The sequence below is a fragment of the Emys orbicularis genome, chromosome 4 (assembly GCF_028017835.1).
Source record: "Emys orbicularis isolate rEmyOrb1 chromosome 4, rEmyOrb1.hap1, whole genome shotgun sequence".
NCBI classification, from domain to species: Eukaryota; Metazoa; Chordata; order Testudines; family Emydidae; genus Emys; species Emys orbicularis.
Window position 1 is genome coordinate 99,496,449 of NC_088686.1, and position 27,154 is coordinate 99,523,602.

A 27,154-nucleotide genomic window follows, 5' to 3' on the forward strand; every position below is an offset into this window, starting at 1 on the left:
TCACAGAAGCCCACGTCCAAGTTTCCTCCCCCCCCTTTTCATGTGCGGTTCATAATAAAACATCTGTTTCTGTTAAGTACTGTTTCCGAGAGTGTCTTTTAGAGGGGATACTGTCTGAAGGGGGGGGAAGGGGTTTGTTACTTGGACAGGACAGTCACCTTTAGCAGGCTACAGAGGCGGGGGCAGGTCCAGCATCAGGACACATACACAGTGCAGTCACCAGTTACCCTGGTCAGTCTGGGAGGCGGTTTTCATGTTCTGGGGTGCGAGGGGGTTGATCTGTGACTTTGTGGCGGGGGAGGGCAGTTAGAGATCTTATGCCGCGGTCCTTATCCTGGATCACAGAGCCACGCAGCAGGGGGTCTGTTACCCTCCGCCCCCTGCCAGAAAGTCACTTGGCCGACACATACACGCAGTCCCGCCCAGGACTGCTGGCAGGCTCCGTTGAAACAACCAATCCAGCACTGCGGAGCCTGTCAGTCCCGGAGTTTAGAAGCATCATTTGCATCAGAACACTAAACCCGCCCCCCGCCACAGTCTGCGTCCCCGGTTTAAAACATTCCCGCGAAAACAGTAAGAAAGAGAACCTTGTTCATTGACAAAACGGAACAGATTTTATTTGTTGGGAAGGTGGTGAAGGGGGTATGTAACTTGGAAGGATAGTCAACAGTAACTGGGTAAAGAAACGGGGGCAGGTTCAGCATCTGTGTCCACAAAGTAAACAGTCACTGGAGACCCTGCTCAGTCAGGAACCTGGCTTTCAAAGCCTCCCTGATGCACAGCGCGTCCCGCTGGGATCTTCTAATCGCCCGGCTGTCTGGCTGGGCGTACTCAGAAGCCAGGCTATTTGCCTCAACCTCCCACCCCGCCATAAAGGTCTCCCCCTTGCTCTCACACAGATTGTGGAGCACACAGCAAGCAGCTATCACAATGGGGAGATTGGTCTCGCTGAGATCACAGCGAGTGAGTAAGCTTCTCCATCTCCCCTTGAGACGGCCAAAAGCACACTCCACCACCATTCTGCACTTGCTGAGCCGGTAGTTGAAGAGTTCTTTCCCTGAGTCCAGTGCGCCAGTGTAGGGCTTCATGAGCCAGGGCATGAGCGGGTATGCAGGGTCCCCGAGGATGACTGTAGGCATCTCCACATCCCCAACAGTTACTTTGTGGTCCGGGAAGTAAAGACCTTCCTGCAGCCGTCTAAACAGACCAGAGTTCCTGAAAACCCGAGCGTCATGAACCTTGCCAGGCCATCCAACGTTGATATTAGTAAAACGTCCCCGATGGTCCACCAGTGCTTGCAGCACCATGGAAAAGTATCCCTTTCTGTTTATGTACTGGCTGGCCTGGTGGTCCGGTCCCAGGATAGGGATGTGAGTCCCGTCTATAGCCCCACCGCAGTTTGGGAATCCCATCTCGGCAAAGCCATCTATGATGAGCTCCACGTTTCCCAGGGTCACTACCTTTGATAGCAGTAGCTTGACGATTGCCTTGGCTACTTGCATGACAGCAACCCCCACGGTAGACTTGCCCACACCAAAGTGGTTAGCGACGGACTGGTAGCTGTCTGGCGTTGCAAGCTTCCAGAGAGCTATGGCCACTCGCTTCTGGACAGTCAGGGCTGCCCGCATCCAGGTGTCCTTTCGCTTCAGGGCAGGGGACAGCAACTCACACAGTTCGAGGAAAGTCCCCTTCCGCATGCGAAAGTTGCGCAGCCACTGGGATTCATCCCAGACCTGCAGCACTATGCGGTCCCACCAGTCCGTGCTTGTTTCACGGGCCCAGAATCGCCGTTCAACAGTATCCACAAGACCCAGTGACAGCGAGATGTCCTGGGCGCTGGGTCTCATGTTTTCTGAGAGGTCGGAGCTAGTGTCCGACTTCATGCCGTCACGGTGGTGCCGTAGCCTCCTCTCCTGATTTATCTGCAGCTGCCTCTGGTAAAGGTGGATGAGAAGCTGCGATGCGTTGAGAACTGCCACAACTGCAGCGATGGTCGACTTCGTAATATCGATTCCACATAGTCGAATTAACTAAAATCGAAGTACTCTCGTAGTGTAGACATACCCTTTGATACCTTCCCTTCTGTCTCTTATTTTCTTATCAAAATACAGAGTTAACGTTTGCATCTTGCTTGCTTTTGTGAAAAGTGTTGGCAGAACAAAGCTTTCTATGCCAGACCAGCCTTTGGCTTCTCAGACGCTGGAAGGTGGAATTGCCATTTCTTCTTCATACCTATGTATATGAGGGTTGCTTTAAAATCAAGTTGGAATAAAACTTACTAACTATACTTTCCCTCATCCTGGAGGCAATTTGGTTTATAAATGGCATCAATCAGTTAAGTTTTCATTTACCTGAGACAGACTTGAGGGTTTGACCACATCTAACAATAACAAAAATGATCTTTTTCATCAGTTGATTTTTAATCTGAACTGATTGTTGTATATTTTCTTGTTTGTTTTTCATTTAAATTACTGCTTTGTTTATTTAAGTGATGGTCAACGTATCTGGTGCAATAATGTAATATTTTAGAAAGCTCTCATCAGCAACCCAAACAATGTAAAGTCCACAGTACAGTGGAATTATACATTGTAATGGTGCCATTGATGACCATGGAGCTGTCAACCTCCAGAGTGAAAGCTGTGCCTGCAGGAGACAGAACTTGCTCAGTAACTGGCCTGTGACCCTGGAACTCACAGTGGAATGACCATGAATCTCAGCACCTAGAGAGCAAAATGCAAAACTCATTTACTCAGAATAATCCTCCTGCAATTATACCAACAATATAAAATACACAACATGAGTCAGTGAAGTCTAAACATCCTAAGTCCAGTCCCTGCAAACTGGCAGGAAGGAACAGAAAGCAAGGCCAAGACCGATAAAGAGATCTTTACGTGAACGCTTTATAATGTTGTGAGGCATTAAGGTTGCATAGTCAGGAGCACTCCTTAAGAACCTAGACAGAGAGGAAGGAAGCCATAAAGACACCGCAAGATACAAAGAAACATTCTTCTTAAGATCAATAGGTAGAGGAAATCACATGGAAAACTGGGTTAAGAGAGTGAGCCAAGATTTTCAAAAGCAGGGCCGGCTCCAGGCACTAGCGAAGGAAGCAGGTGCCTGGGGCAGCCAATAGAAAGGGGTGGCACTCCGTCCGTTGTTGGGGCGGCAGGTCTGGGTCGGCAGCGGTGGCACTTCAGCGGCAGCTCAATTGGTATGCTTCGGCGGCGGGTCCTTCACTCCCTGTCTTTTTCTTCGGCGGCACTTCAGCGGCAGCTCGATCGGGTTTTATTATTTTTTTTCTCCCCCACAGCTTGGGGTGGCAAAAAAGCTGGAGCCGGCCCTGTTCAAAAGTAACTATTTTTGGGTGCCTCAGATTTTGGTTTCTCAACTTGAGATCTTTTTAAGAAGGCCTCTTACTTAGAGGGCAGGTGCCCTCTGAAAATCAGGCCCATTGAAGGCATCTCAGGTTGGGTACCCAAAAATGGAGGCACCTGGAATCACTATGGGCTGTTATGATTACAAAAAGAGACTGAAACAAAGACCATTAACATGTCCTTTGAATAATGACAGGTTATGTTTCTTACAAAGAACCAGACTTTGAAACCTTTACTCACATTGAGGAGTAGCTATTCACTCAAGATTAACTTCAATTGGACTAGTTGTAAGAGTAACTGCTCACCCATGTGCAAGTGCACAGTGCAGAATATACTGCAGCCTGAAAATAGTAACTAGGTCTGTACATATAAGCAACAAATAACACAGCATAGAAGAGATCATTTGAAAGATCAAAAGATTTGAGACAGAACAAGTTTCTGGAAGGACATATGGGCAAGCTAAAAATAGGCTTGAAATAGATGCATAAGATTGGCAAACATTCAGAGATGGAAAATAGCATATGGAATGACAAAATACTAACACAGAATTTATAGCAACTGTATAAAAGGTGTCTAATGCCTTATGAAGGCTTGATCTGGCAGTGACTGAGAGAAAGCCATACACGCATGTACCCCTGTTAGTTGCACACCTACTTTTGCAGATAAGATTCGATTATAAATTTTAAAGCTGGTCCCTGCTAGCTCAGCTCCCTTTCCTTTGCGTGTAGTATGGTTTTTTAAAAATTGGTTTAAGTGCATTTCAAGACAGAAAATGGCATCTAGGAGGCAAAGATGTTCCAGTTTGCCTTGCTGTCCTCCAGTTTTATACTTGCTACACTTCATGAAGTTCCGTGCATGGTCCTGATTTTCAGTGAAAGTTTGGTACCTTCTGTTTTTTAAACTCTCAGGCTGAGATGGATCCTATGAGCACTAAGCACCCAAATCCATTGAATGCCTATGGGATTTAGGTGCCTAACTCTCTTTGACTCCTTTGAAAATCCCAGCATGGAGCTGTAAGATCCAGTTTTACTGTGTTGGTCCTCTGCTGAGTTTCTGTAACCTCCAGTTTACTCTGATCTGGACAGTGCTTATCTATTGACAGGAAGCCCTAATTTCAGTTTTGACTATTCAGCAGAGCAATGTGGCATCTAATATAAATATATCTTTTAAAATAATTGTTTTGAAGTTGGGGGTCAGATGATAGAAGGAAGAGGAACAAGAAAGGAAGGAGGAGAAACAGGGCATTTGAAAAAGCAGCCATTGGGAGGAACTGATACAACCAAGAACAGGTATGTCACATTCCGGGAAGCAGACAACAATTGGTACATGTTTATACAAACCAGGAATCACAATATCAAAATCTAAAGTTATTCAGGGAGTGTCTCGTAATCCCATTTCACTGAGTTTAGGCTATGATAAATGGAAGATGGTGTCTCACACTACAGTTTTTCTCACTCATTTTCTATCTCAGTGTGGTCCTATCTCTCCAGAATATAAAATACAGTGTTTCTTACTGAGTGCCTTTGGAAATTTGTATCATCTTTTCAAACAAAGGGACCGATTGTGGTTCTGGGGGGGAAAGTGGGAAAAAAATCTATTCAAACTTGATAAAGTTGAAAGCTGTACATTTGTAAAATTGATAGGGTTCTATCTAAAATCCTGAATGAAATAGACGTAATGATGATAAAGTGATAGTTATTAAGTTTTCCACTGAAACCTAGTCAGATAGAAACAATCACATTTTTGCAGAAAGGGTGGAGATGTCGTTGACCAACACACTTTTCAGTACTGGTTGCTTGAAGGTCTGTATTGCCACTAATAAGATTTATCATTCATCAAAGTGCACCATTTAAAAAAAAACCCAAAAAAACGGCTGGTGGAAACACTTCTCAAATCCTGTCCTCTGTTTACACCCTCCCCCATCACTTCAGTCTTGAATTTCTGGTAATAGATGTCAGATGTTAATGGACTTCCTTTCCTTTACAACACACAGTCAACCTGTGGAACTCCTTGCCAGAGGATGTTGTGAAGGCCAAGAATATAACAGGGTTCAAAAAAGAACGAGATAAATTCATGGAGGATAGGTCCATCAATGGCTATTAGCCAGGATGGGCAGGGATGGTGTCCCTAGCCTCAGTTTTGCCAGAAGCTGGAGAGGGGCGACAGAGGATGGATCATTTGATGATTACCTGTTCTGTTCACTCCCTCTGATGCACTTGGCACTGGCCACTGTCGGAAGACAGGATACTGGGCTACATGGACCTTTGGTCTGACCCACTACGGCCGTTCTTATGTTCAGAATACTTTCAGAGAGAAAATGCTACATAAGTGGTGGATATATTTGCTAGGACATGAAAATATATTTCAGCAGCAAGGATGCCTGTGTCTTATTATTAATATAACAAAAACACCTAAAGACCCCCAATTCATATCAGTGCCCATTATACAAACACATAGTAAGAGAAAGTCCCTGCCACAAAGATCTTATGACAAGAGAAATAAAATAGAGGCGCAGAAAGATGAAGAGACTTGCCCAAGGTCACACAGCAGGTCAGTGGCAGAGCTGGAAATAGAAACCAGATCTCGAGTCCTAAATTACAGGTCATGCTGCCTCTTCACTTAATTTAATCACAGGGTGGGATTTTCACAAGCACCTACATGACCTAGGCACACAAATTCCATTGAAAGTCAATGGACTTGTGCTTGTAAACGACTACGGTGCTTTTTAACCCCCCCTCCTTTTAATCTTATCACTTAATCTCTCTGTGCCTCTCTTCTGAAACGAGGATGATAATATTTCCTTTCTTCCACTTCTCCCACCCTTTTTAGTTTTTTCCATATAGGTGGTAAGCTCTTTGGGGCAAGGATTTAGGGCTTGCCTACACTACAAGGGCAACAGCAGCAGTACAGCGGTTGCACTCTAATGCCTGTAGAGTAGACGCAATTTACAGTGACAGAAGGGGTTTTTCCATTGCTGCAGGAACTCTGCTTCCCCAAGCAACAGTAACTAGGTTGACGGAAGCATTCTTCCACTAGTCTAGCTGCATCTACACCAGAGTTTAGGTCAGCATAGCAACATCGATCTAAATGTTTAGTGTAGACCAGGCCTTACTACATGTTTTATACAGTGCTAGCCAAAATGGAGTCCCAAACTTGGTGCTACTGTACTATAAATAAAGAATAACGGTAATAATTACTACCAACTGCAAAATGTTATACACTTTGAAACCTGTGGCTTTATATCATATCAACAAAAAAAGAAAGGTTCATTGGGCAAGAGACTTAAAAAACAAACAAACCCACACCAAAATATTACTATACACACGAATGCAGGTGGTTTTTCTGAACATCTTTGTGCATTACAGTGAGGAACATATGTCTGACCCACTCCTGCACTATCAAAGTTACTGGGAGTTTTAACATTGACTTCCACAAGTGCAGGAGTGGGCAGGAAATGGTTGTTTGCAGCTGAGAAGTTCAGTTTTGGTAGCAAGAGAGTGTTCCCACAGGTTTGTTGGTCACAGTTTATACTAAAGTTCCATTTCTAAGTAGATTATAAAGGGTTAATAAATGATTAATGGATGTTTTACTAAATGGTTAAGCACTTGTTATAGAGTCCAACATGTTAATAGGTTGCTTATAGCCGTGGTTTATAACCACCTATAACACTTTCTATATGCTCATAACTATCCATAACAGATATTACTCACATCTGTAATATGCTTGTAAAGTCTATTGCTCATTTACTAATGCTTTATAAATAGAACCTTAATTTAATTATTTCTTTATACATGTCACTCCTCCCCTTAATGGGATGGTTTCAGGTGAGTTTTACTTTGATTTGTTGAGTTATTTGAATTTAGAAGTCAAGAGGCCAGATTGTGGGGTTAATCTAAAATGCATGGAATGTAGGTTGGGGCACTTCTGTGCGCTTATGCATGCATACATGCATGCAAAGGTCAGAGCAAGTCTAGATGACATGGTGGTTAAAACTTCATTGGCCTATCTGTACTGGTGCTCTCAGAATTGTTACTATACATGGAGCTGAAATAGTGGGCAATATGAAGAAAAATGCTGAGGTAGGCAGAATCTACATCATGGACCACATAGTGCAGTAGATTTACATGATAGAAGCCACAGCAATCTTTTGGGTTAATGATCTGCATTTTATAAAGGTTGAAAATGTGTATTGACTAGGTAGGTTGGTCTGTCTTGCAAACTTTCATGAATTACTGTGATGAGATTTCTTTCTCAACCAAAAAAAACCCCCCAAAAAGAAACATACATTATAGTTTTCACCTCTAGATACCTGGGTTCAAATCCTATTTTATTTCCCAATGAGTTTGGTGGTGACATTCTAGTGACTGATGGACTTTCTCTTAATTAATTAGCCTCTTAGAGTTGGTAGGACAACTCCCACCTTTTCATGTTCTCTGTATATGTATATATATCTCCTTACTATATGTTCCATTCTGTGCATCCGATGAAGTGGTCTGTAGCCCACGAAAGCTTATGCTCAAATAAATTTGTTAGTCTCTAAGGTGCCACAAGTACTCCTGTTCTTTTTGATGGACTTTAGTTTACTTCACAACACCACAGAAACAATTTTTTATAGTTTTACCCCAAATAGCAGGCAGGCTTTTGCTTCAGAAGCTTGGAATCAACCAGGATAATACTTTTCAGTATTGAGCTGGATTGGCAGAATTTAGCACAACACCTATTCACACTGTTACTTTGTTGTCTCTGATAAGTATGCTTAGCTGCTACTGAGCCCTACTGAGCATTAGGCATTTCTACTAATAGGAGGAGAGATACTTATGTTTGGTGGAGATAGCTGCTGCCTCTCTCCCACTTTTATAAGCACCATAAAATTTTCACAGCTTAAAAAAAAAAGCAGTTAAGACAAAACCCTCCACATTTAACTGTGTTGCAGAATTGGAACACACACTGACCGGAGCCAGATCTTTCAGGGTTCAAAGCTCACTCACATGGGTTTGGGTAGTGAGTACTGTTACCTACTGTGCTTTCTGCAATTTCAAGCGCAAACAGGATAACTCTGTTCTCAGATGTGTGGTGCATGAATAAAAAGCACAATAACAGATTTATTTTATGTATACTGCTTACTGCATATTTGAGATTACAGTATGATGCAGAACATCTGTAACTTCTTGCTTTTGTTGGTTGACAACCTTAATGGTATTGAAATCTTTTTAGCATGTTCATAACTGCCTCGCTATTCCGAACCTGAGTCATACTAAGCTTTAATTTTTCACTTGAGTATCAAAGAAAATGACCCAGCAAAAGGTAGCTTTTTAGTACAAATGTCCTTATTTAACACTAATGGGGCAAATTCATTCCTGATGTAACTTCATTGAAACCAATGGAATTAGGCTTGGTGAATTTGGCCTGTTACATATTTCTGATCCATTTGTGGTTTGAGATGGAGAAGAAAGAAGGGAAGTCACACAAAGAACTTGACATTGTGGACTGAGCTAAACGGTGACATTTTTATATAGGTCCCAATCCTGAATTCCTTATGCCTGCATGCAGTCCCATTTCAGTCAATAGTGCTCTGCATGGATGCAGGGGTCTGCCAGCATGAATCCAGGTGCAGCATCTAAGCCACTGTTAGCAAATGATAATGCAGCTCACAAAAAAAAACAGAAGAGAAAAAGGGGAAGTATATTCTCAGGGTGGAAAATTGACTATCTGGATCCAGGGAACCAATAGTTTACAGGCACAACGGGAATTTCTCTGGCTTCACCCCAGAAAACAGATCAACGAGTTTCTAGATGGGCAGATATGTTGGGAGTACCGAGGAATCCCAGACTTGTTTTTTGTCTCAAACAGCTTATTGGCCTCGGCACAATGGGAGCAGAAAAAAATGCAGCTCACTCCTGAGAAAAATCAGAAAGTTTTGCTAAGTTGCACGCTGGGACCTAGCGTGCTCATCTTATCTCAGGGAGAAAAAAGCTCCTAACAAGCCCTGCACTCATCTCTAGACTAACAAACGCGGAGGCAGTGTGGAGGAGAAATTGCCTGTTTCTCGCCCAAACGGCTGTAGCACTGTGGGGGCCCCGAGACACCCCTCCGTATGACTCTGTGTATGTGTGAGAGAGAAGCAGGTGGGCCCCTGGTATAACTCCGCCCCTGCTAGGTCCCTGTTGGTCATAGGGTGATATTAACAAACTCTCCTCCATAGCTGGTTCTTCATTGGAGGGAAGATCTGTCAATCTGAGGCCGTGCAAGCCCGCCTCTCCTGCAAGCTCTTTGCAAAATCTGATTCGGGAGCTGTGGCTGATTGCAATGGGAAGCAGCGTTGGGGAGAACAAAGTTTGCAACACTTGGGCACTTGACTACTCGCTTCCTTCATGCCTATGGGAACGACCGATTCCTAAACAGAACAGCCAGCCGGGCAACTGACACTACTGATGACTTGCTGCTGTTGCAAAGTTTCCGCTATTTTAATGTATTAAAATCCAGGATCCTAAATAACCAGTCCTCCCAGCCCGCTCCCCCTTCTAGGTAGGCGAGAGAGATTTTTATTCTGTGGACTAGCAAACTTCCTGCATGGAAATTTACTGACTTGAGTGGTCTCCGTTTTGGGCTAAGGGGGAGGGAAGGATTTTTTTTTTATCGCACTTTAATTTTATTTCTCTGGATCACAGGATTTTTGGAGCTATATGGAGGGATCTCAGGATGGTTTGCACCAGGAAAACCAAAACTTTAGTGTCCACTTGCGTGATCTTGAGTGGAATGACTAACATCATCTGCCTGCTCTACGTGGGCTGGGTCACCAACTACATTGCCAGTGTCTATGTGAAAGTGCAGGAGCCGATCTCAGAGAAAAAGTTAGAGGAAGACAAAGGGGACACTTTAAGGATTATAGAAAGGCTGGATCACTTGGAAAATGTCATCAAGCAGCACATACAAGGTACCACCTTCCTCCCCTCTTGCTTTCCCTCACTCCCAGCCCGCTCCTCTCCGGGTCCTTCCTTTGCAGCCTTCCCCATCCCTTCCTATTGCATTTTATGTGTTGTGCGGGTGGCAGATTCCGGCTGCCATCGGGGGAGAGATGCCTGCAGCAGCCCAGAAGAATCGGAGGCTTTGTTCAGACTCTTGTGCCGGCAGAAGTTGCCAGCAGCCTCCTCTCGGCTGCCTGGTGAGTGCCGGGGAGCGCAGCGTGCTAGCTGGAGCAGGCGGCGGCGTGGCTGGGATCAGGCTGGTTGCAGCGCTTTGCAGCCCCGGCCGCCCGGCTACGAAGCTTGCTGAGTGGCGACCCTCCCTTGGGGATGATTCCTAGCGGGGCTGACGAGTCTGGGTGAGCCAAGGGCTCCCGGGGGCTGGTTTGTTGACGAAGCCGGCCCCTGCGCTCGGAGAGCTGGTGATCGAGCTGCTAACATTGCTGCCGGCTGCCCCGGAGCCTGGGGGAAAGGCTCCTGCCATGGCTTCCTTAGCGCGGGGCTCTTGTTGGCGTGGCAAAGCCGAGCAGCGGGCAGGAGAATGGGTGTCGGGATGGGGCGAGCTTTGCGGTCCCGTAGCATCTGCTGTGCCAGCGGCGACATCTCCCACGGGGGTTAGGCTGTGTATGTGTTGCAGTAATAAACCTGATCGTCGATGTCTGCAGGAACTCGCCGGGGAAGGAGCGAGGAGGCTCTTGCAGTCTGTGATCAACCCTTATTATTTATTTGTTGTGAATCTTCCCCCGCGCGGGCTGCTCTGAACAGAACGTTGTCACGGGGCTGCGTGTGGGTCTGTGCTCGCGGGTTCCCCGTCGGCTGCTGTGGGAGCCAGCTGGGATTATAGTCGTGTAATGTCTCTTTGATTCGATCTCCGGCCCGGGCCAGGGCGGGTGGGGGCTGTGACATGGTTTCATGGGTAAATTACCAGGCAGTGCTTGAGATCTTGCATTACTTTGTGTATATGTGATCTGTAAGTAATGGCTCCCGCATTATTCTCCTCATCCGTGTGGGAACAAACAGCTACCCTCCTCCCCCATTTATGATTTGTGTATCTCTTTAAATATCCGGCAGGGAGGGGTAAATAAGATCTCTTGCAAGGTGCTGGAGTGGAGCCCTCTTGTATTTCTGTAGCGGCAGCACTGAGGCGTCAGGTCCCAACGTTAGTCTCCTTAGTCTTGTCTATCTACACATGCACAGAGCAAAGCATCTGGTAAATGAGCTCTGCTGCTTTTTCCACCACCGGTGCACAAATCTATTTTGCTTCCAAGTAGTTTTGACCTACAGGACTTGTATGCTGGAAATGTAAACAAACATCATAATAGTTAGGAAAGATGATTAACCACATGGGTGCTTGAGTTCATAATGTGTAGAGGGATTCTCAAGTTTGATCGGGATACTTTAAAGCCCTACTATTTCATGCTGACTTCTGGGTGTACATGTACTATAACATTTTTGAAGAGACAGTATTTTTTTTAAACTCTTGAGTTTGCACTTGTCTCCTTTTCTCAGCAGCATTGTCTTTAACCTGGATAATTTAGTAAAACACAATTTCCTTTGAGAAGGATGAGTGAGGTCAGTTCCTGCCAGCTCTGACTTTCATGCATTCCTCCGGTTTATCTGGATCCCTAAAATTAATTTTTGAAGAGAAATATATTCTTGTCTGAGTGGCAATGGAGTGCGCTACGGGAGCTTTCCATACTAAGGCAGGGTTTTTCAAAAGCACCGTTGAGAGTTAGGTGCCTGAATGTCATGTGAGTTGGATGCCTAACTCCCTTGGACTTCTTTGAAAATACTAGTCTAAATGCCTAATTATCTGTAGAGGTAGTTTTCTTCAAAATATTTTAAAGGAAATATTAGTCTTTTAGATCTGTATCTGCTTGCTAGCTTGGTAACTTGTTCTTTGTCTATGATAGTGAAAGGTACAATAAAATGACCTTTTAAAGGGAGAGGATGAGAGGGATTGTATATGATCTAACGATGTTACTTTCTTTCATAAGCATTTTTGGTTTTTCATTTCCTTAAACACCATTTTAAGAAAACTGAAATCTGCTTCTTTTTTAAAAGTAACCAGGTCCACGGTTTGATAAATGCTAACATTTATTTAAAAAACAGCTAAAATCAAATTTATAGAGATTTGCATTGCTCTTCCTAATGAAGCCAGTTGTTCGGTTAGCAAATCAATAGAACATCACTATCCCTAAATGGGAGTTCAAGTCCAAACCATAGTGATTAGGTTCACAAGGGTGGCTGCTACTGAAGATACAAAATAAATCTTTTTTTTAAATATTTTTTTTGCTCAGTTCTGTGACAATTGGGGATACATCTTTTTTTCCCCATTGACTTCATTGGGCTTTGGTCAGCCTCTGGATCAGCATCAACAAATGATAAATTTGGAATTTATTTCTCTGTATAGGACAGATCATCCTCCATAATGGCTTAAAGTTATCTGTAGTTTGCCACTGAGCTTTTTTTCACTACTTTTGTCTATTGGAGAATATTCTTATGGAAGCTCTGAGTGTCTCCGCTGTTTTTACAAATGTTGACAAGACATGGAATTAGCAAGGGCAATAGAATCCCATTCTTTAGGGTCGTCTCCAGTTGCCAGGAAAGCGATAATGGAAATATATTTTCCACAAGGGAGTTGCCCTGATATTTTATTTTAATTTGTTTCCTGATTGAATGATTTAGTTAGATGGTGCCTGGGAATTCCTTGGGAATATAAATTGCAGCCTTGTAATATTTTACCAAGTAGATTGGAAACAAGAGGGTGGGTGCTTTCAAAGAAAAATAATGTCTTTGAAATAAAGATAGCGTAATAAGCAAATCATTAGTCTGGAGACATTTTGTTTCAATGAGAGAGAGAAAGGGGAGGGGGGAGTTAGATTTAATATTGTGAGAAGGTAAATACTGGGCGAGATCCTGCACTGGTCAAAAATTGAATGAATGGGTCAAATGTGAAAGACAGATATTCACTTACCATGTGGACTTGTTCACCATCAGCCAACACAGCTGTGTATCTACAGTTCTCCAGCAAGTGTTCAGGAGCAACTGCTTGTTATCAACATGGTGGTTATGCACTTTTTTGTTTGGGCTCTAGGAGGTGGTATAAGGATGTCTACCCTGAGTTATATCCGCTCTGCCCACACCACAGGCACATTTTTGCCCAGTATGCAATGATGCAAATTTGGGGTACACAGCAAGCTCACAGCTGACCTGCTTCTACATGGAAAGTTGTACAGATGCATACTCCCATTTCTGCACCTGTGATGTGTAAAAGCCTTTTTGCTCCTGTTCCCATAACGGGCAGCCTGATGGAGGATTGGTCATGTGTGGCTTTGCTGGAGAGACAGAAATGGCACTTTTGTGAGAGGCAGCATGATGTAGGGATTTGAGCTTGAGGCTGCAGGCCATGAACCCCTGGGCTGTATTCCCAGTTCTGCCACTGACTTGTTGACTATCCTTGGGCAAGTCACTTCACCTTTCTGTTGTCTCTGTAAAATGGGACGTACTCACCTACTTTATCTACAGCAGTAGGTCATAAGGATTAAGTAGTTAATGATTGTGTAGCATTTTGAAAAATGTAAAGTGCTAAGTATTATTATTGTCATTATTTCTGCAGTAGAAGGCATATATTGTATACTAGGCTACCCACACTAAGAAGTGTAATTTCCACTTCCTTTACAGTTTGCAGACAAAATAGCATATTGTTTTTTGAGAAAATTTGTGTGTATGTGAAAATGAGGAAGCGACCAGATGGATAGTTTTATGCATAATGCAATCTTTTTTATGGTTAAGAAATGAATGTGGCAAATGTATTTTTTTGTGCCTTGAGCTTTATTACGGGACAATATCCTTTAAAGGGCTAAGGTTAATGAGTATTGTAATGAATACTGTATTAAAAGAAATGTTAGTGGTTCCAGTCTAGAGTTTGCAATTGAAATCAAATGTCTCAATTTACATGAAGACAGTTCATTCTCCCAAGTCTACAAGAAATCTACTACTACCCAAAAAATAATAATCTAATTTTATTAAACTCGGTACAAGAGCAACTTCACAGCACATCGCTCATCTTAATAATGCCTCATCCATTTCCTCTGGCACTAAAAAAGAACTCGCCTAAGTTGCATGCAAACTAAGAAAATCATCTGAGCTGATCTGTTGTTACAATATAAATATCAGATGGGCTGCGATGACAAGAGAAACAGCACTAACAATAATAGTGTTTTCTCCAGTCTACTTTTAAACGTCTTAGATGATGGAGAGCCTAACGTTTCCTTTGGAAAGCTATTCTACAGTCACACAGATCTCACCCAGAACTCTCTTGTGCTTTTTTGCTTTCTGCCCTGACCTGTTTATGCAGTGGCATTTTGTGTTGTTCAAACCTTCCCAACTTCTGTCCCAGAGGTGGCTGCATTTCCGTGTCAAATGAAAAGATCCTTGAATGTAGGAGGTATGAAATGTGCAGTGAAACTTAAAAAAGAAAATGGACAGTGGCAGCTGTGGAATGTGATTCTGGTTTCAAATCTATTTACCAGCCGGTAATTACTCAACCACCTACATGATACTAGGAGGTCAATCCTAGGTGCTTGCATGCTGCTGCATCTGACATTGGTTTCCAACTGCCTCCTCTCTTCTGGAGATGCCATGTTGTGAAGCAGCCGTCACTGTTGTAGACGTAACTCTGATGGAAATATGTTGAGGACAAAGTGGATATGGTGAGTTTCTGACCTGCTTTCTGGAATGAATTACTCCATTCTCTGTGTCTATCCCCCCCCCTTTTATTTTTTTATTTTAAATATATATAGAAGCTGTGAGTCAGCTTCTTCTTTAGGACGTGTGCTGTGCCTAAACTCTGGTGCAGCTAAGTATCCTTTGCAATACATTTTAGCTGAATGGAAACCTCTAGACCATTCCATAAAACCAGGATCACAGGATCTGAAATAATTCTCAGCACCATCATCAAATCCCTCTTAGTTAATTCCCTCAAGCACAAAAGCTACTAACTGTATTTATCACAGTAATTATTCCACTGAAAGTCAAATCAAGGATAAATCTGGGACAAGAAGTACATGTTCTGTTACAAAAGGCCCTATATGTGTAGTCTTTATTCAAGTAAAGTAGCCTGAAGTCAAAGGGACTAATTGTGTGAGGAAGAGCTACTACGGTGTGTTAAGGCTTTGCAGGATAAGTCCCATTAGTTTTCTCATTATTTTTTTCCCCTTAGTCTATGACTGCCTTGCTCGTTCTCGGGTAGTGCATGTCAGTGGAGATTTGTGTGAGTTCAGCTATCATATTTCCCATGCTTTGAAGTGAAAAAGTGGGTGGTATAAAAAAACCCTATTCAAGTGGCTTGAGCTAGAGGAGTGCAGCTCACTAGTATCTGTGTACTCACCAACATCACTATAAGCCCAATATATTCAAGGGACAATATGCAGAAGAGTTAAGAATAAGAAAATTCACTAGGCCTATAAATGCAACTTTATTTTCATTAATCTAAACTTTCTTTATGCTTGTAACATTATCTGTCACCTCCTACTACAGCTGATCCTTCTGCCATGGATTTGTTTTGCAGTGGCTGGAACACAATGACCCAAACTGGACATTTCCTGTTTAGCTTTATTAAAGTACCGTAACTATCTTGGATCCAGGCTTATTACTGCAGATAAGACATTGCCTTTTGTATTATTATTATTATTTATTTATTTGATTTGCTTTTGACAGAACCTGGTTCTCTGATTATTTTAGTTGAAGTAGGTCAGTTCACTGGTAAGGAATTTGCAATGACAATGCTAGTAGAGCAGGAATTCTTTTTTCTAGTTTAAATTACTGAATTTTCTAAAAGTTTTGATGGTAAAAACTTCTTCAGCTAGTTATGTGCGGAAAGGTGTGATTTGTATAGAGCATCCTTTCAGTAGCTGGAAAGGCCACTGCTGTTTGTTGATGGGGAAATGAAATAGACAAAGAATTTGTTGTGAGCTTTTTCTTCAACATCTTTATTTATAGCTCTTAGGGTGAGTTGCAGTATTTGTCTCATTCTTTTGCTACAGGCCACATGTTCAAATCCTGAGACTTCACTGGTTTGTATTGCACAGATTATTGGATTTTGATAGAAAGTGCATGGTTTTTGAATGGGTCTGACAGCGAGTGATGTTGTTGGAAAGACACCAAAATAAACATAAAAAGAACTTACTATGGTAATATACATAAGTGTACTACCCTTGAAGAAAACATGGTTAAACACAACAGTATTATTAAATATTTTGCTAAATGCTTTTCAGTTACATAATAATCTTCATTACAGGCATGTTCAGTTACAAAATGAAATCAATAATAGTCTTTAAAAGGAGCATTTAATGGTCTTCCTGGATCCATGAAGTGTTTGGGAGCAACCAGACTGCATTTTGTTTTTGCCAGAGCTTTTTTCCAAAGTGTGTGTGTATGTGTGTGTGTGTGTGTGTGTGTGCGTGTGTGCACATAGTAAACACATGATGGCTGGATGATGCCTGCTGTATGTTTAGATTGGAGTCCAAGGATGGTCCAGAAAGTTTGAGATAGTAGTTAAACAAGAAATTTGAAATCAGATTAGGATTCTCTCAATCAAACTAACCTATTACTGTTTATGAACCAGATTAGAAAAAAAAAGTAAAGTTAGAGTTAATTTAAACAAACCTTACTTTAACTCCTTAGGGTGAATGCTTTTGGAAGGCACACTTTGTAATGAGGCTGGAAAACTGTTACCATCTCAGAATACTACTCCTTTCCCCCTGATGATATTTATGTTGTAGAGCCCATAATTGCTGAGTACTGGACAACTTCAGGAATTTTTTTTTTTTTTTTAATTAGGGAAGCAGAGGATGGTGGAATAATTACTGCTATTCTTTAAAGTGTCACATCACTCTGCAAAGAGAAACCTGATTCACTCTTGAAAATTCCTCCAATCAAAAACCAAAGGCAGCCTGACAGTAGTGTTCACAAGCTCTGAATGTATACTCAGCTTGGGTAGTAATGACTGGTTATCTTGATGTACGAACAGTAGTTTGAGTTATTTGGAAACAGCAGAAAGAAACTTCATTGGTGTGTGGTCCTATGGTTAGGGTGGAAGATGAGCCAGGAGAACTGGGGTTCTATTCTTGACTCTGCCTCTGTCTCAGTGTATTTGTCTTGGCCAAGTTTCTGAACCGCTCTGTGCCTCAGTTTCCCCTTCTGTGAAATGGGAAACAACATGCGTACCCACCTTTAGGAAATCATCTGAAATCCTTGAATAAAAGGTGCCGTGGAAGTGCAAAGTATCATTACGGAGAGACTAGAGTACTTATGAGCATCCCTGACATATGCATAGGACAGAAGTGAGAATATGCCATTTCTTCAGTAATCAGAAAACAAAAATGGTGGGATGACATAACAGGCAGAAAAACAGAGATGTGACAGGCAAGCCTCCAACACTATCGTATCTGAGGACCTCACGCTGCTTAGTGTATTTATCTTTACAACACCCTGGGGGGTGGGGTAACTGAGGCACAGAGAGACTAAGGGCAAAATTTTCAGAATGATTTAGGTAATTAGGCTCTTAAATCCCATTGACTCATCACTCAGACTTGGCTCCTAAGGGCTAGATTCACAAAGGTATTTAGGTGCCTAAAGATGCAGCCAGACACTCTCATGGTATGAATACACAGCCCATGGCAGCGAGTCTCAGAACCCCACTCGACAGACTCAGGCTCACGGGACTTGTGCTACTATGCTAAAAATAGCTAAGTAGCTGTTACGGCTCGGGCTGGACCTCGGGCTCTGAAGCCTAGGGATAGGGCTGGGCTTCAGAGCTGTAACATTTACACAGCTATTTTTAGCTCAGTAGCATGAGCCTGAGGTTGTCTGCCTGAGCTCTGAGACTTGCTGCCACTTGCTGTGTAGACCGACGTCCCCTCAGTGGGATTTACAAAGCGCCTAGGAAGGTTAGACACCGCTCCCGTTGAGAGTCCATGGTAATTAGATGTCTAATTCAGATTTGTAAATCTCACTAGATGTGTGTTTGCATCTTTAGGCACCTAAATACCTCTGTAAATTTGGCCCAAAGTACCTCAGTCAATTAAAAAAATTTCCCTAGGTCTCTGGCCCAAGGCCACACAAGTCAGTTTGTGGTAGTGCAGGGAATTGAACCCAGATCTTGCAAGTCCTACGCTTTTGCCCTAACCATGGGGCCATCCTTCTGATATCGGAGAGTAGTTTTATGTCACCGTAGCACAGATAAAAAGGAGCATAAAACAATATACCCAGTACACATTCAGTCATTCCTAAACCAACATTGCCGCATTATTGCAAACTCTACAGAGCAGGTATCTACTTTAGAGAAGAGGGTTCCTGCAGGCTAAGCTTGATGTTGACATATATTTTTGCATAGTAGTGTTGGGGGAGTGAGAACACCCCAAAGGAACATTCAGAGTCATAGTTAGCCAGGGCTGAAGGAGTTTATTCTCTCTAAACATGAGTTTAGCGTTCCTGGAAGTTAAGAATATTCACCTCCTCTGCAACAGATTAGACAGGATTTGAACCTACAAGCACTTATTCCCACAGCACATTTCACTACACCGGAAGTATGGAGACTGAAGGCCACTTTGTATCTGCAGGACTGTTGGAGGGAGCCCATTTAGGGCTGAGAGGATAACTTTGTTGCCTACCCTTTGCACCCTTAGCCTCTCTGCTGTGACTGCTAAGAGAAGGGATATGTTTTCTGCTGCGGACACTTGCTCAGCAGAAGGGTCTGTCATCAAGATTATACTAAGAAAAGTTACATAAACTGCATCCTGATAGTATAATCCAGCATTGCCCATGACAGTGCTGAAAGGTAAATAGCAGAGTCCCCCGAGGCAGTGGTTCTCAACCTTTCCAGACTACTGTACCCCTTTCAGGAGTCTGATTTGTCTTGCATATCCCAAGTTGCACCTCACTCAAAAACTACTTGATCACAAAATCAGACATAAAAAGACAAAAGTGTCACAGCACACTATTACTGAAGAATTACCTACTTTCCAATTTTTACCATATAATTCTAAAATAAATCTATTGGAATATAAATATTGTACTTACATTTCAGTGTATAGTATATACAGTAATATAAACAAGTCATTGTATGAAATTTTAGTTTGTACCGACTTCGCAAGCGCTTTTTATATAGCCTATTGTAAAACTAGGCAAATATCTAGATGAATTTATGTACCCCTGAAAGACCTCTGTGTACCCCCAGGGTACAGGTACCCCTGGTTGAGAACCACTGCCCCAAAGACCTGGGACCAGTGCTGCTCAACATATTCATAAATGAGAGAGGGGGTAAACAATGAGGTGGCAAAGTTAGCAGACGATACAAAATTACTCAAGATATTTAAGTCCAAAGAAGACTGCAAAGAGTTACCAGGGGATCTCACAAAACTGGGTGATTGGAAAACAAAATGGCAGATGAAATTCAGTGTTGATAAGTGCAAAGCAATGCACATTAGAAAACCATAATGCCAACTATACATACAAAATGATGGGGTCTTAATTAGCTGTTACCACTCAAGAAAGAGATCTTGGAGTCATCGTGGTTAGTTCTTTGAAAACAGCGGCAGTCAAAAAAGCTAACAATATTAGGACCCATTAGGAAAGGGATAGATAATAAGACAGAAAATATCATAATGCCACTACATAAATTCATGGTACTCCTACCTGTTGAATACTACATGCAGTTCTGGTTGCCCCATCTCAAAAAAGATGTATTAGAATTGGAAAAAGTACAGAGAAAGCAACAAAAATGATTAATGGTATGTAGCAGCTTCCATACGAGGAGAGATTAAAAAGACTGGGACTGTTCACCTTAGAAAAGTGATGACTAAGGGAGGATATAATAGATGTCTATAAAATTATAAATGTTGTGGAAAAGTGAATAAGAAAGTGTTGTTTACCCTTGCATTTAACACAAGAACCAGGGGTCACCCAATGAAATTCATAGGCATCCTGTTTAAAACAAACATAAGGAAGTACTTTTTCATACAATGTGTAATCAGCCTGTGGAATTCATTGCCAGGGGTGTTGAGAAGGCCAAAACTATAACAGGATTCAAATAAGAATTGGATACATTCATGGAGGCGAGGTCCATCAATGGCTTTTAGCCAAGTTGGTAAGGGGTGCAACCTCATGTTCTGGGTGTGTCTAAACCTCTTGCTGTCGGAAATTAGGACTAGCTGACAGGGGAGGGATCGCTTGATAATTGCCCTGTTTTGGTCGTTCCCTCTGAAGCATGTGGCATTGGTCACTGTTGGAAGACAGGATACTGGGCTAGATGAACCATTGGTCTGACCCAATATGGCCGTTCTCATGCATGCCAGTGAGAGGATACCTAAAGAAAACATGGTGATACATAAAAAATCATGGGCCAGATCTTTACCCTGGTGTGGCAGTCACAAAGACAACTTAATTGGCACCCCAAATATTTTCCCATCATGGTTGACACTGGACCAGTGGAGTGGCTTTTTTACCAGCCTTTGGGGCAGTGGCTGTGGTTGAGAGAAAGAGGGCTTAGCCAGGAAGCTGCTATTAGTAGCTGGTGCAATTTAGAGTAGCCTTGAGGCTGTGTTAAATTGTGCCTTAAAACTAGCCCAGAGATTGAGGAATGGTTGCATAAAGGTCATTTACACCTGCGTTATGTGCAATGTGGCTAGAGCCTGGGATTTTGCTTCAGTTCTGGAATACAAGCCCTGGAGATGTTAATAGGTGAACTATTTCTCTGAACTCATACATCAGACCTAATTCTTTAATTTGCCTTTTAAAGACATTAAAATCTCCAATTGATCTCTACACTGGTGTCTTGACCTATCCAAAGCACCATTAAAGTGAAGACTGACTTTCTGGAAGTTTTGTGTGTGTATTTCTGCATCCTCTAACGCACTAACCCTAGTCACTATCCCCTTCATTTGCCTCTCAAACTATCTAGTTTAAAGTTCATCTCTCTTTCACCTACTTGTATCGAAATCCTCATCCAGCCTCCTTTCAGCTCTTTAGATAAAGCACGTAGTGGGTTTGTACTGAGGTCAGTGGTATACTTGTCTGAGGAGGAGTTCGCCATTTTTGTCTGTGCTCTGCTTGGCATTTGTAGTGTAATAACATCTCATTTTCATTTTCCTAGTAGATTTCCTCTCCTGACCTGGCATTCTGTAACAATTAGTGCGCTGAGATGCTTTTTTTTGTCATGTTTTGGGTTTTCTGAGGCCAAGCTAGAAGCTGATTGTGGCCATTGCAGTTCTCCAGCACCACCTCTGGTTAAAGTTTGAAGATGAGTGAAATAGGGAAAAACGTACACTAGTTTTGATAGGGAGATGGGAGCTCCACTTTGCCATTTGGGAGCATCCCTTTTAAATCAAAATAAAAATGTATCTTCCCAAAACAGTGGCGGTTCCCTGCTCTTCCCCTTTCTCTACTGCAACTTTGTTTTTGTTGTTTGTTATTTGATTTACAGTGGCAGCTGCAGGCCCCAAATGAGATCAGGCCCCCATTTTAGTGGGCATTGTACAAATATATAGCAAGAGACAGTCCCTGCCCCGAAGGACTTACAGTCAAAACAGACACGAGACAGAGGGCTGGAGGGGAAACAGAGACACAGAGGTCAGCAGCAGAGCTAAGGAATATAGGAATTGCCAGAGTGGATAAGAGCTGTGGTCCACCTAGTCCAGTATGCTGTCTCTGACAGTGGCCAGCACCAATGAACTGCAATATATTAGTGGATAGAATGCAGTAAATTACCTGGACCCAGTTCTCTGGTGGATTCATGTTCCTTTGACGCTTTTCATCCCAGATGCTTCAGAGGAGGGTGTAAGAACTCTACAGTAGGTAGATGTGGGATAATCTGCCCCCCACATTAGGTCGCATCCTGATCTTTAGTACTTGGAGACTGGCTTAAACCCTGAAGCATGAGGTTTATTATCCCTTCAAAATGTTAATCATTAATAACAAATCTGGATATGCTTGCTAGCCATTTAAATGTCTGATTCCTTTTTAAATCTTACTAAAATGTTTGGTCTCAGTGACATCCTGTGGCATTGAGGTTCACTGTCTAATTTTGCATTGTGTGAAAAATTACTTCCTTTCATTTTGAATTTGCCACCTTTTAATTTTGTTCACTGTGCCTTTGTTATGAAGCAGGGAGAACAGAAGCATCCAATCTACCTTTGCTAGACCATTCATTATTTTATATACTTTTGTCATGTCCCCTCTTCTTAATCTCTTTTCTAAAATAAACAATATCAGTCTCTTCAATCTCTTCATATATGAACTTTTCCAGGCCCCTGGTCATCCTTGTAGCCCTTCTCTGACCCCCTCTAATTGTGCAATATACTTTCTGGGATGGGGTGACCAGAACTGAACACTAGTCTAGATGAGATTGAATCATTTATTGATATATGATTATAACTCATATTTCTTTAGCACATAGGAGCCCTAGTTGTAGACCAGGACCCCATCGTGTTAGGTGCTGTACAAACACAGAACAAAAAGACAGACCCTGCTCCAGGGACTTACAATCTAATTATGAGACAAGAGACAACAGATGGAGAGTACAAGAAAATGCCGATCATGCTGACGAACATTGTCTCAGTGGTTAGTATAATATTTTTCCATATTATTCTCTATTTCATTCCTTATGCGTCTGTGGTCTCATGCCTTCCTGTGCATCCCCGTATAGAATCATTGACGTGTAGGATTTAAGAGACCTCGAGAGGTCATCTAGTCCAGTCCCCTGCACTCAAGGCAGGACTACGTAATAACTAGTGTATTCCTGACAGGTGTTTGTCTAACAACCTCCTCTGATGGAGATTCTACAATGTCCCTGGGCAATTTGTTCCAGTGCTTAACTACCCTGACAGTTAGGAAGTTTTTCTTAATGTCCAACCTACTCCACCCTTGCTGCAATTTAAGCCCATTGCTTCTTGTCCTACGGGTCAACGAGTACAATTTTTCTCCCTCCTCCTTGTAACAACCTTTTATTGTACTTGAAAACTGTTATCATGTTCCCCCCTCAGGCTTCTCTTCTCCTGACTAAAGAAACCCAATTTTTAAATCTTTTTTTATGGGTCATGTTTTCTAGACCTTTAATCATTTTTTGTTGGTCTCCTCTGGACTTTCTCCAGTTTGTCCACATCTTTCCTGAAATGTGGTGCCCAGAACTAGATACAATACTCCAGTTGAGGCCTTATCAGCATGCAGTAGAGTGGAAGAATTACTTCTTGTCTTGCTTACAGCACTCCTGCTAATACATCCCAGATTGATGTTTGCTTTTATTTGCAACAGTGTTACACCATTGACTCTCATTTAGTTTGCAATCCACTGTGACTCCCAGATCCCTTTCTGCAGTACTCCTTCCTTGGCAGTCACTTCCCATTTTGTATGTGTGCAACTGATTGTTCTTTCCTAAGTGGAGTACTTTGCATTTGTCTTTACTGAATTTGATCCTGTTTACTTCAGACCATTTTTCCAGTTTGTCCAGATCATTTTGAATTTTAATCCTGTCCTCCAAAGTACTTGCAACCCCTCCCAGCTTGGTATTGTCTGCCAATGTTCCAAGTGTACTCTCTATGCCATTATCTAAACCATTTATGAAGATATTGAACAGAACTGGATCCAGGATCGATCCCTGTGGGGCCCCACTTGATATGCCCTTCCAGCCTGACTGTGAACCACCGATGATTACTCTCTGGGAATGGTTTTCCGACCAGTTATGCACTCACCTTGTAGTTCCATTTAGTATGTATTTCCCCCATCTGCCACTTCCCCCCATCCACCAGGCTTGTTACCCTGTCAGAGAAGGCTATTAAGTCAATTTGACATGATTTATTTTGACAAATCCATGCGGTTATTTATCACCTTATTATCTTGTAGGTGTTCTCAAATTGATTGATTGATTGCTCCATTATGTTTCTGGGTACTTAGGTTAAACTGACTGGTCTGTAATCCCCAGGTTGTCCTTATTCCCTTTTTTATAGATTTGGCACTATATTTGTCCTCTTTCAGTCCTCTGGAATCTGTCCCATCTTCCATGAGTTTTTGAAGATAATCACTAACGGCTCAGATATCTCCTTAGTCAGCTCCTTGAGTAGTCTAGATTATGGCATGGCATGATGCAGCAGTGGCTGGCTGTTTCCTTCCTGTTTTGGTCTACCATTCCACCTAGCCTCCAACGCCTTCTGGGGTGAGGAGACTTAGCCCTCTGATTAGGTCACATAAAGGCTCGCTCCCAGGGGCCTTTCTGAGTCCAATTACTTCTAGTCCCTGGCAGCACTCCCCAGGTCCCGCCACAGATTGCTGGCTGGGAGCAGACCTGCAGGGCCCCTTGCCTGTAGTGAGGGCTGAAGATCTTCTTTTCCTCTCCATCAGGCACCAGCTGAGCTGAGCTCTCCTTTCTCAAAGCTGGATACCTCTTTTCAGGAGTCGTGGGACGGGGCTGATTGGGCCCCCAGCAGCCCATTAACCCTTTCCTGACTCACGTTAGGTGCTGCCGTCATGGAGTGTACAAATCCCACATCTTGTTTGCTTTTTGACTAGTGCAGTGCGTTGAGCAGAAGTCTTCATTGAGCTGTCTACAGTGACACCCAGGTCCCTTTCCTGAGCTGATACAGTTAATTTATATGTCTACAGTGTCCTCGCCACTGGACCATGCTGCCTGTCTCTTTGAAATAAAACCTTCTGCAAGTGTGTGAGAAAAGTCTTACCTTTAGGTTCCAGAGGTGCAGCCACTGGGGGAATAAGTAGGACAAAATGTTGGGTGGGGGAAGTGCCTCACTTATTTTTTGCCATTTGTTTATATTTCACCCTAAATGGATCTGAACCATTAGTGCAGTTACACTCCTGGCCATCTCCCCCCCCCCAAAAACAAACAAACAAACAAACAAAAACCCCAAACAAACCCCAAAACCATTTTCTGCATGTGGTCGCATCCCTTGGGTTTTCCTCTTACAAAAGCTGTCGCTGGTGATTACAAAAGGAAAGAAAGGAGAAGCGAGATGGGCAGGCTTTGCAATTATTTTCTATAGCATCATGATCACTGATAGATTAACAATCATTGTAAGTTTGACATCCTGGGAGATAAGTATAGTTTTTGTTCTGAGAGCAGAGCTACAGTACCATTCTACTATACTGTAATCAGATTCCAACTAGAAACCTGCTTTATGAATCATCAGACTAAAGCATGCATTACCTGAGCCCAGCTTCATGGTGGATTCACATTCCTTTGAAGCTTTTGATCCCTGCACCGAGTTATGACTTGCCATAGGCTTTGAGAGAATGCTTGGCACGCCCTGCATGAAAAACGGTGTCAGATAAGCTCCTCCAGTACCGCAGACTCAGTGAGTCGGTAACCATATGTTATGGAGTGACATGGCTGTAAAATTCAGGTTCCGAGAACTACCCTTTTCAGGATGATCTGTATTCAGAATTAACAGGTCTCACAGATGAGAGCACAGTATAGCCGCCAATTCCCTTTGTTCTACCTGCTTTTTTGCAGGGATTCTTGTAATTTTACTGTCTGGGCTTCATAAGATCACACAGAGAAAGAACAACATTTCTTATGCTAACAGTCATACTTTCAGCTGTTCATGTGAGGTATGGATAGCTAAACCTATTATTATACTGTAATTCATATGGTCTTTCGGATTTGAAAATGTGACCACTAAAGCAACTATGGGAAAAAAAGCTGGGGGAGTGGGTGGAGGAGAAATAGAAGGAAGCTGAAGGCTCCATGAATATAATATGCTACATGAATATTTTACGTCCTTTTAATGAATATGAAACTATTGTTATCACCGCTAAGGAATGAAAAGAGGCAATAAACTGCCTCTGATTTTCATTCTGGAAGCCTTTCTTTTGCCGGTGCTTTCAAAAGCAGCTTTATACTTTTAATGGATTTGACAAAATATTTACTTGCATTAATTAGAATAACATCTTCTACCTCATCTATCAAGCATGCAAGACTCAAACCCAGTTGATCTAGTTTAATATACACATCTTTCAAAGAACAGAGCAGGAAGGATATCAAAACAGATTATCTAATCTGAAACATGTGTATAGCCTCTAATGAAATCATAAATATTCAGTGTGTGTACAGTCAGAAATTATTAAACAGATATGTAAAGTCAGAAATTATTAAACAGATATGTGTATTCGCACCAAAGCTGTCTCCCGCTCTGTCCTCTCCAGCTGCTATCATCCTGTCATCTTCCCAGCTCCTTCTGGTCGTGGAACAGGCAATATCATCAATGTCATTTGTGACTTTTCAACATGATGTCAGCAGTAAAGCATTATGAGGTCAGTAAATTGAGAGGTAATAGAATGAGACAGAGCGCTTTAAAGCTTGTGTTTAAAAAAATACTATTTTTTCCTGGACTGGAATCTAGGTAATTTTAGAACGAAGTTTGAAACTGTTAAATGCAAAGGGCCAACCTTGGAAGTAGTTGTGAAGTGGTGTAAGTTCTATGGGGTGTGTGAGAGTCTAGCTGAATCTAAGGAAGACGGGCTCTGAAAGAGGTCGAGCAGGAAAAACCGTTAGCATAATTGTATCAGAAGGTGTAAGTTAAGGTAGAGACCTGGTCTATACCTAGTTTTTGTGCTAGTATAGCTATTTTGGTTAGGGGGTATGTTTTTTGTTTTGTTTTAAAGTGGTATAATTATACTGGTACCACCCCTTATATGGGTGCAGTTACAGTGGAATAAACATCTGTATACCACTTCCCCTACAGGAATAGCTATACAGCGGGTCCCCAGTATACATTGGGGTTGTGTTCTTGAAAAGGGCCACGGATAACC

At 42.5% G+C, this 27,154-nt stretch overlaps 1 protein-coding gene across 2 annotated transcripts in view; it reads left to right on the top strand.

Moving 5' to 3' along the window:
* The first annotated feature begins 10,073 nt into the window (after window positions 1–10,073).
* Window positions 10,074–27,154, top strand: part of GALNT18 (polypeptide N-acetylgalactosaminyltransferase 18) — a 432,615-nt gene continuing 415,534 nt past the window's right edge. For both annotated transcript variants that reach the window (XM_065403832.1, XM_065403833.1), the window contains exon 1: window positions 10,074–10,308. In XM_065403832.1, coding sequence (XP_065259904.1) covers window positions 10,074–10,308 — 235 coding nt within the window. The remainder of the gene's footprint in view (window positions 10,309–27,154) is intronic.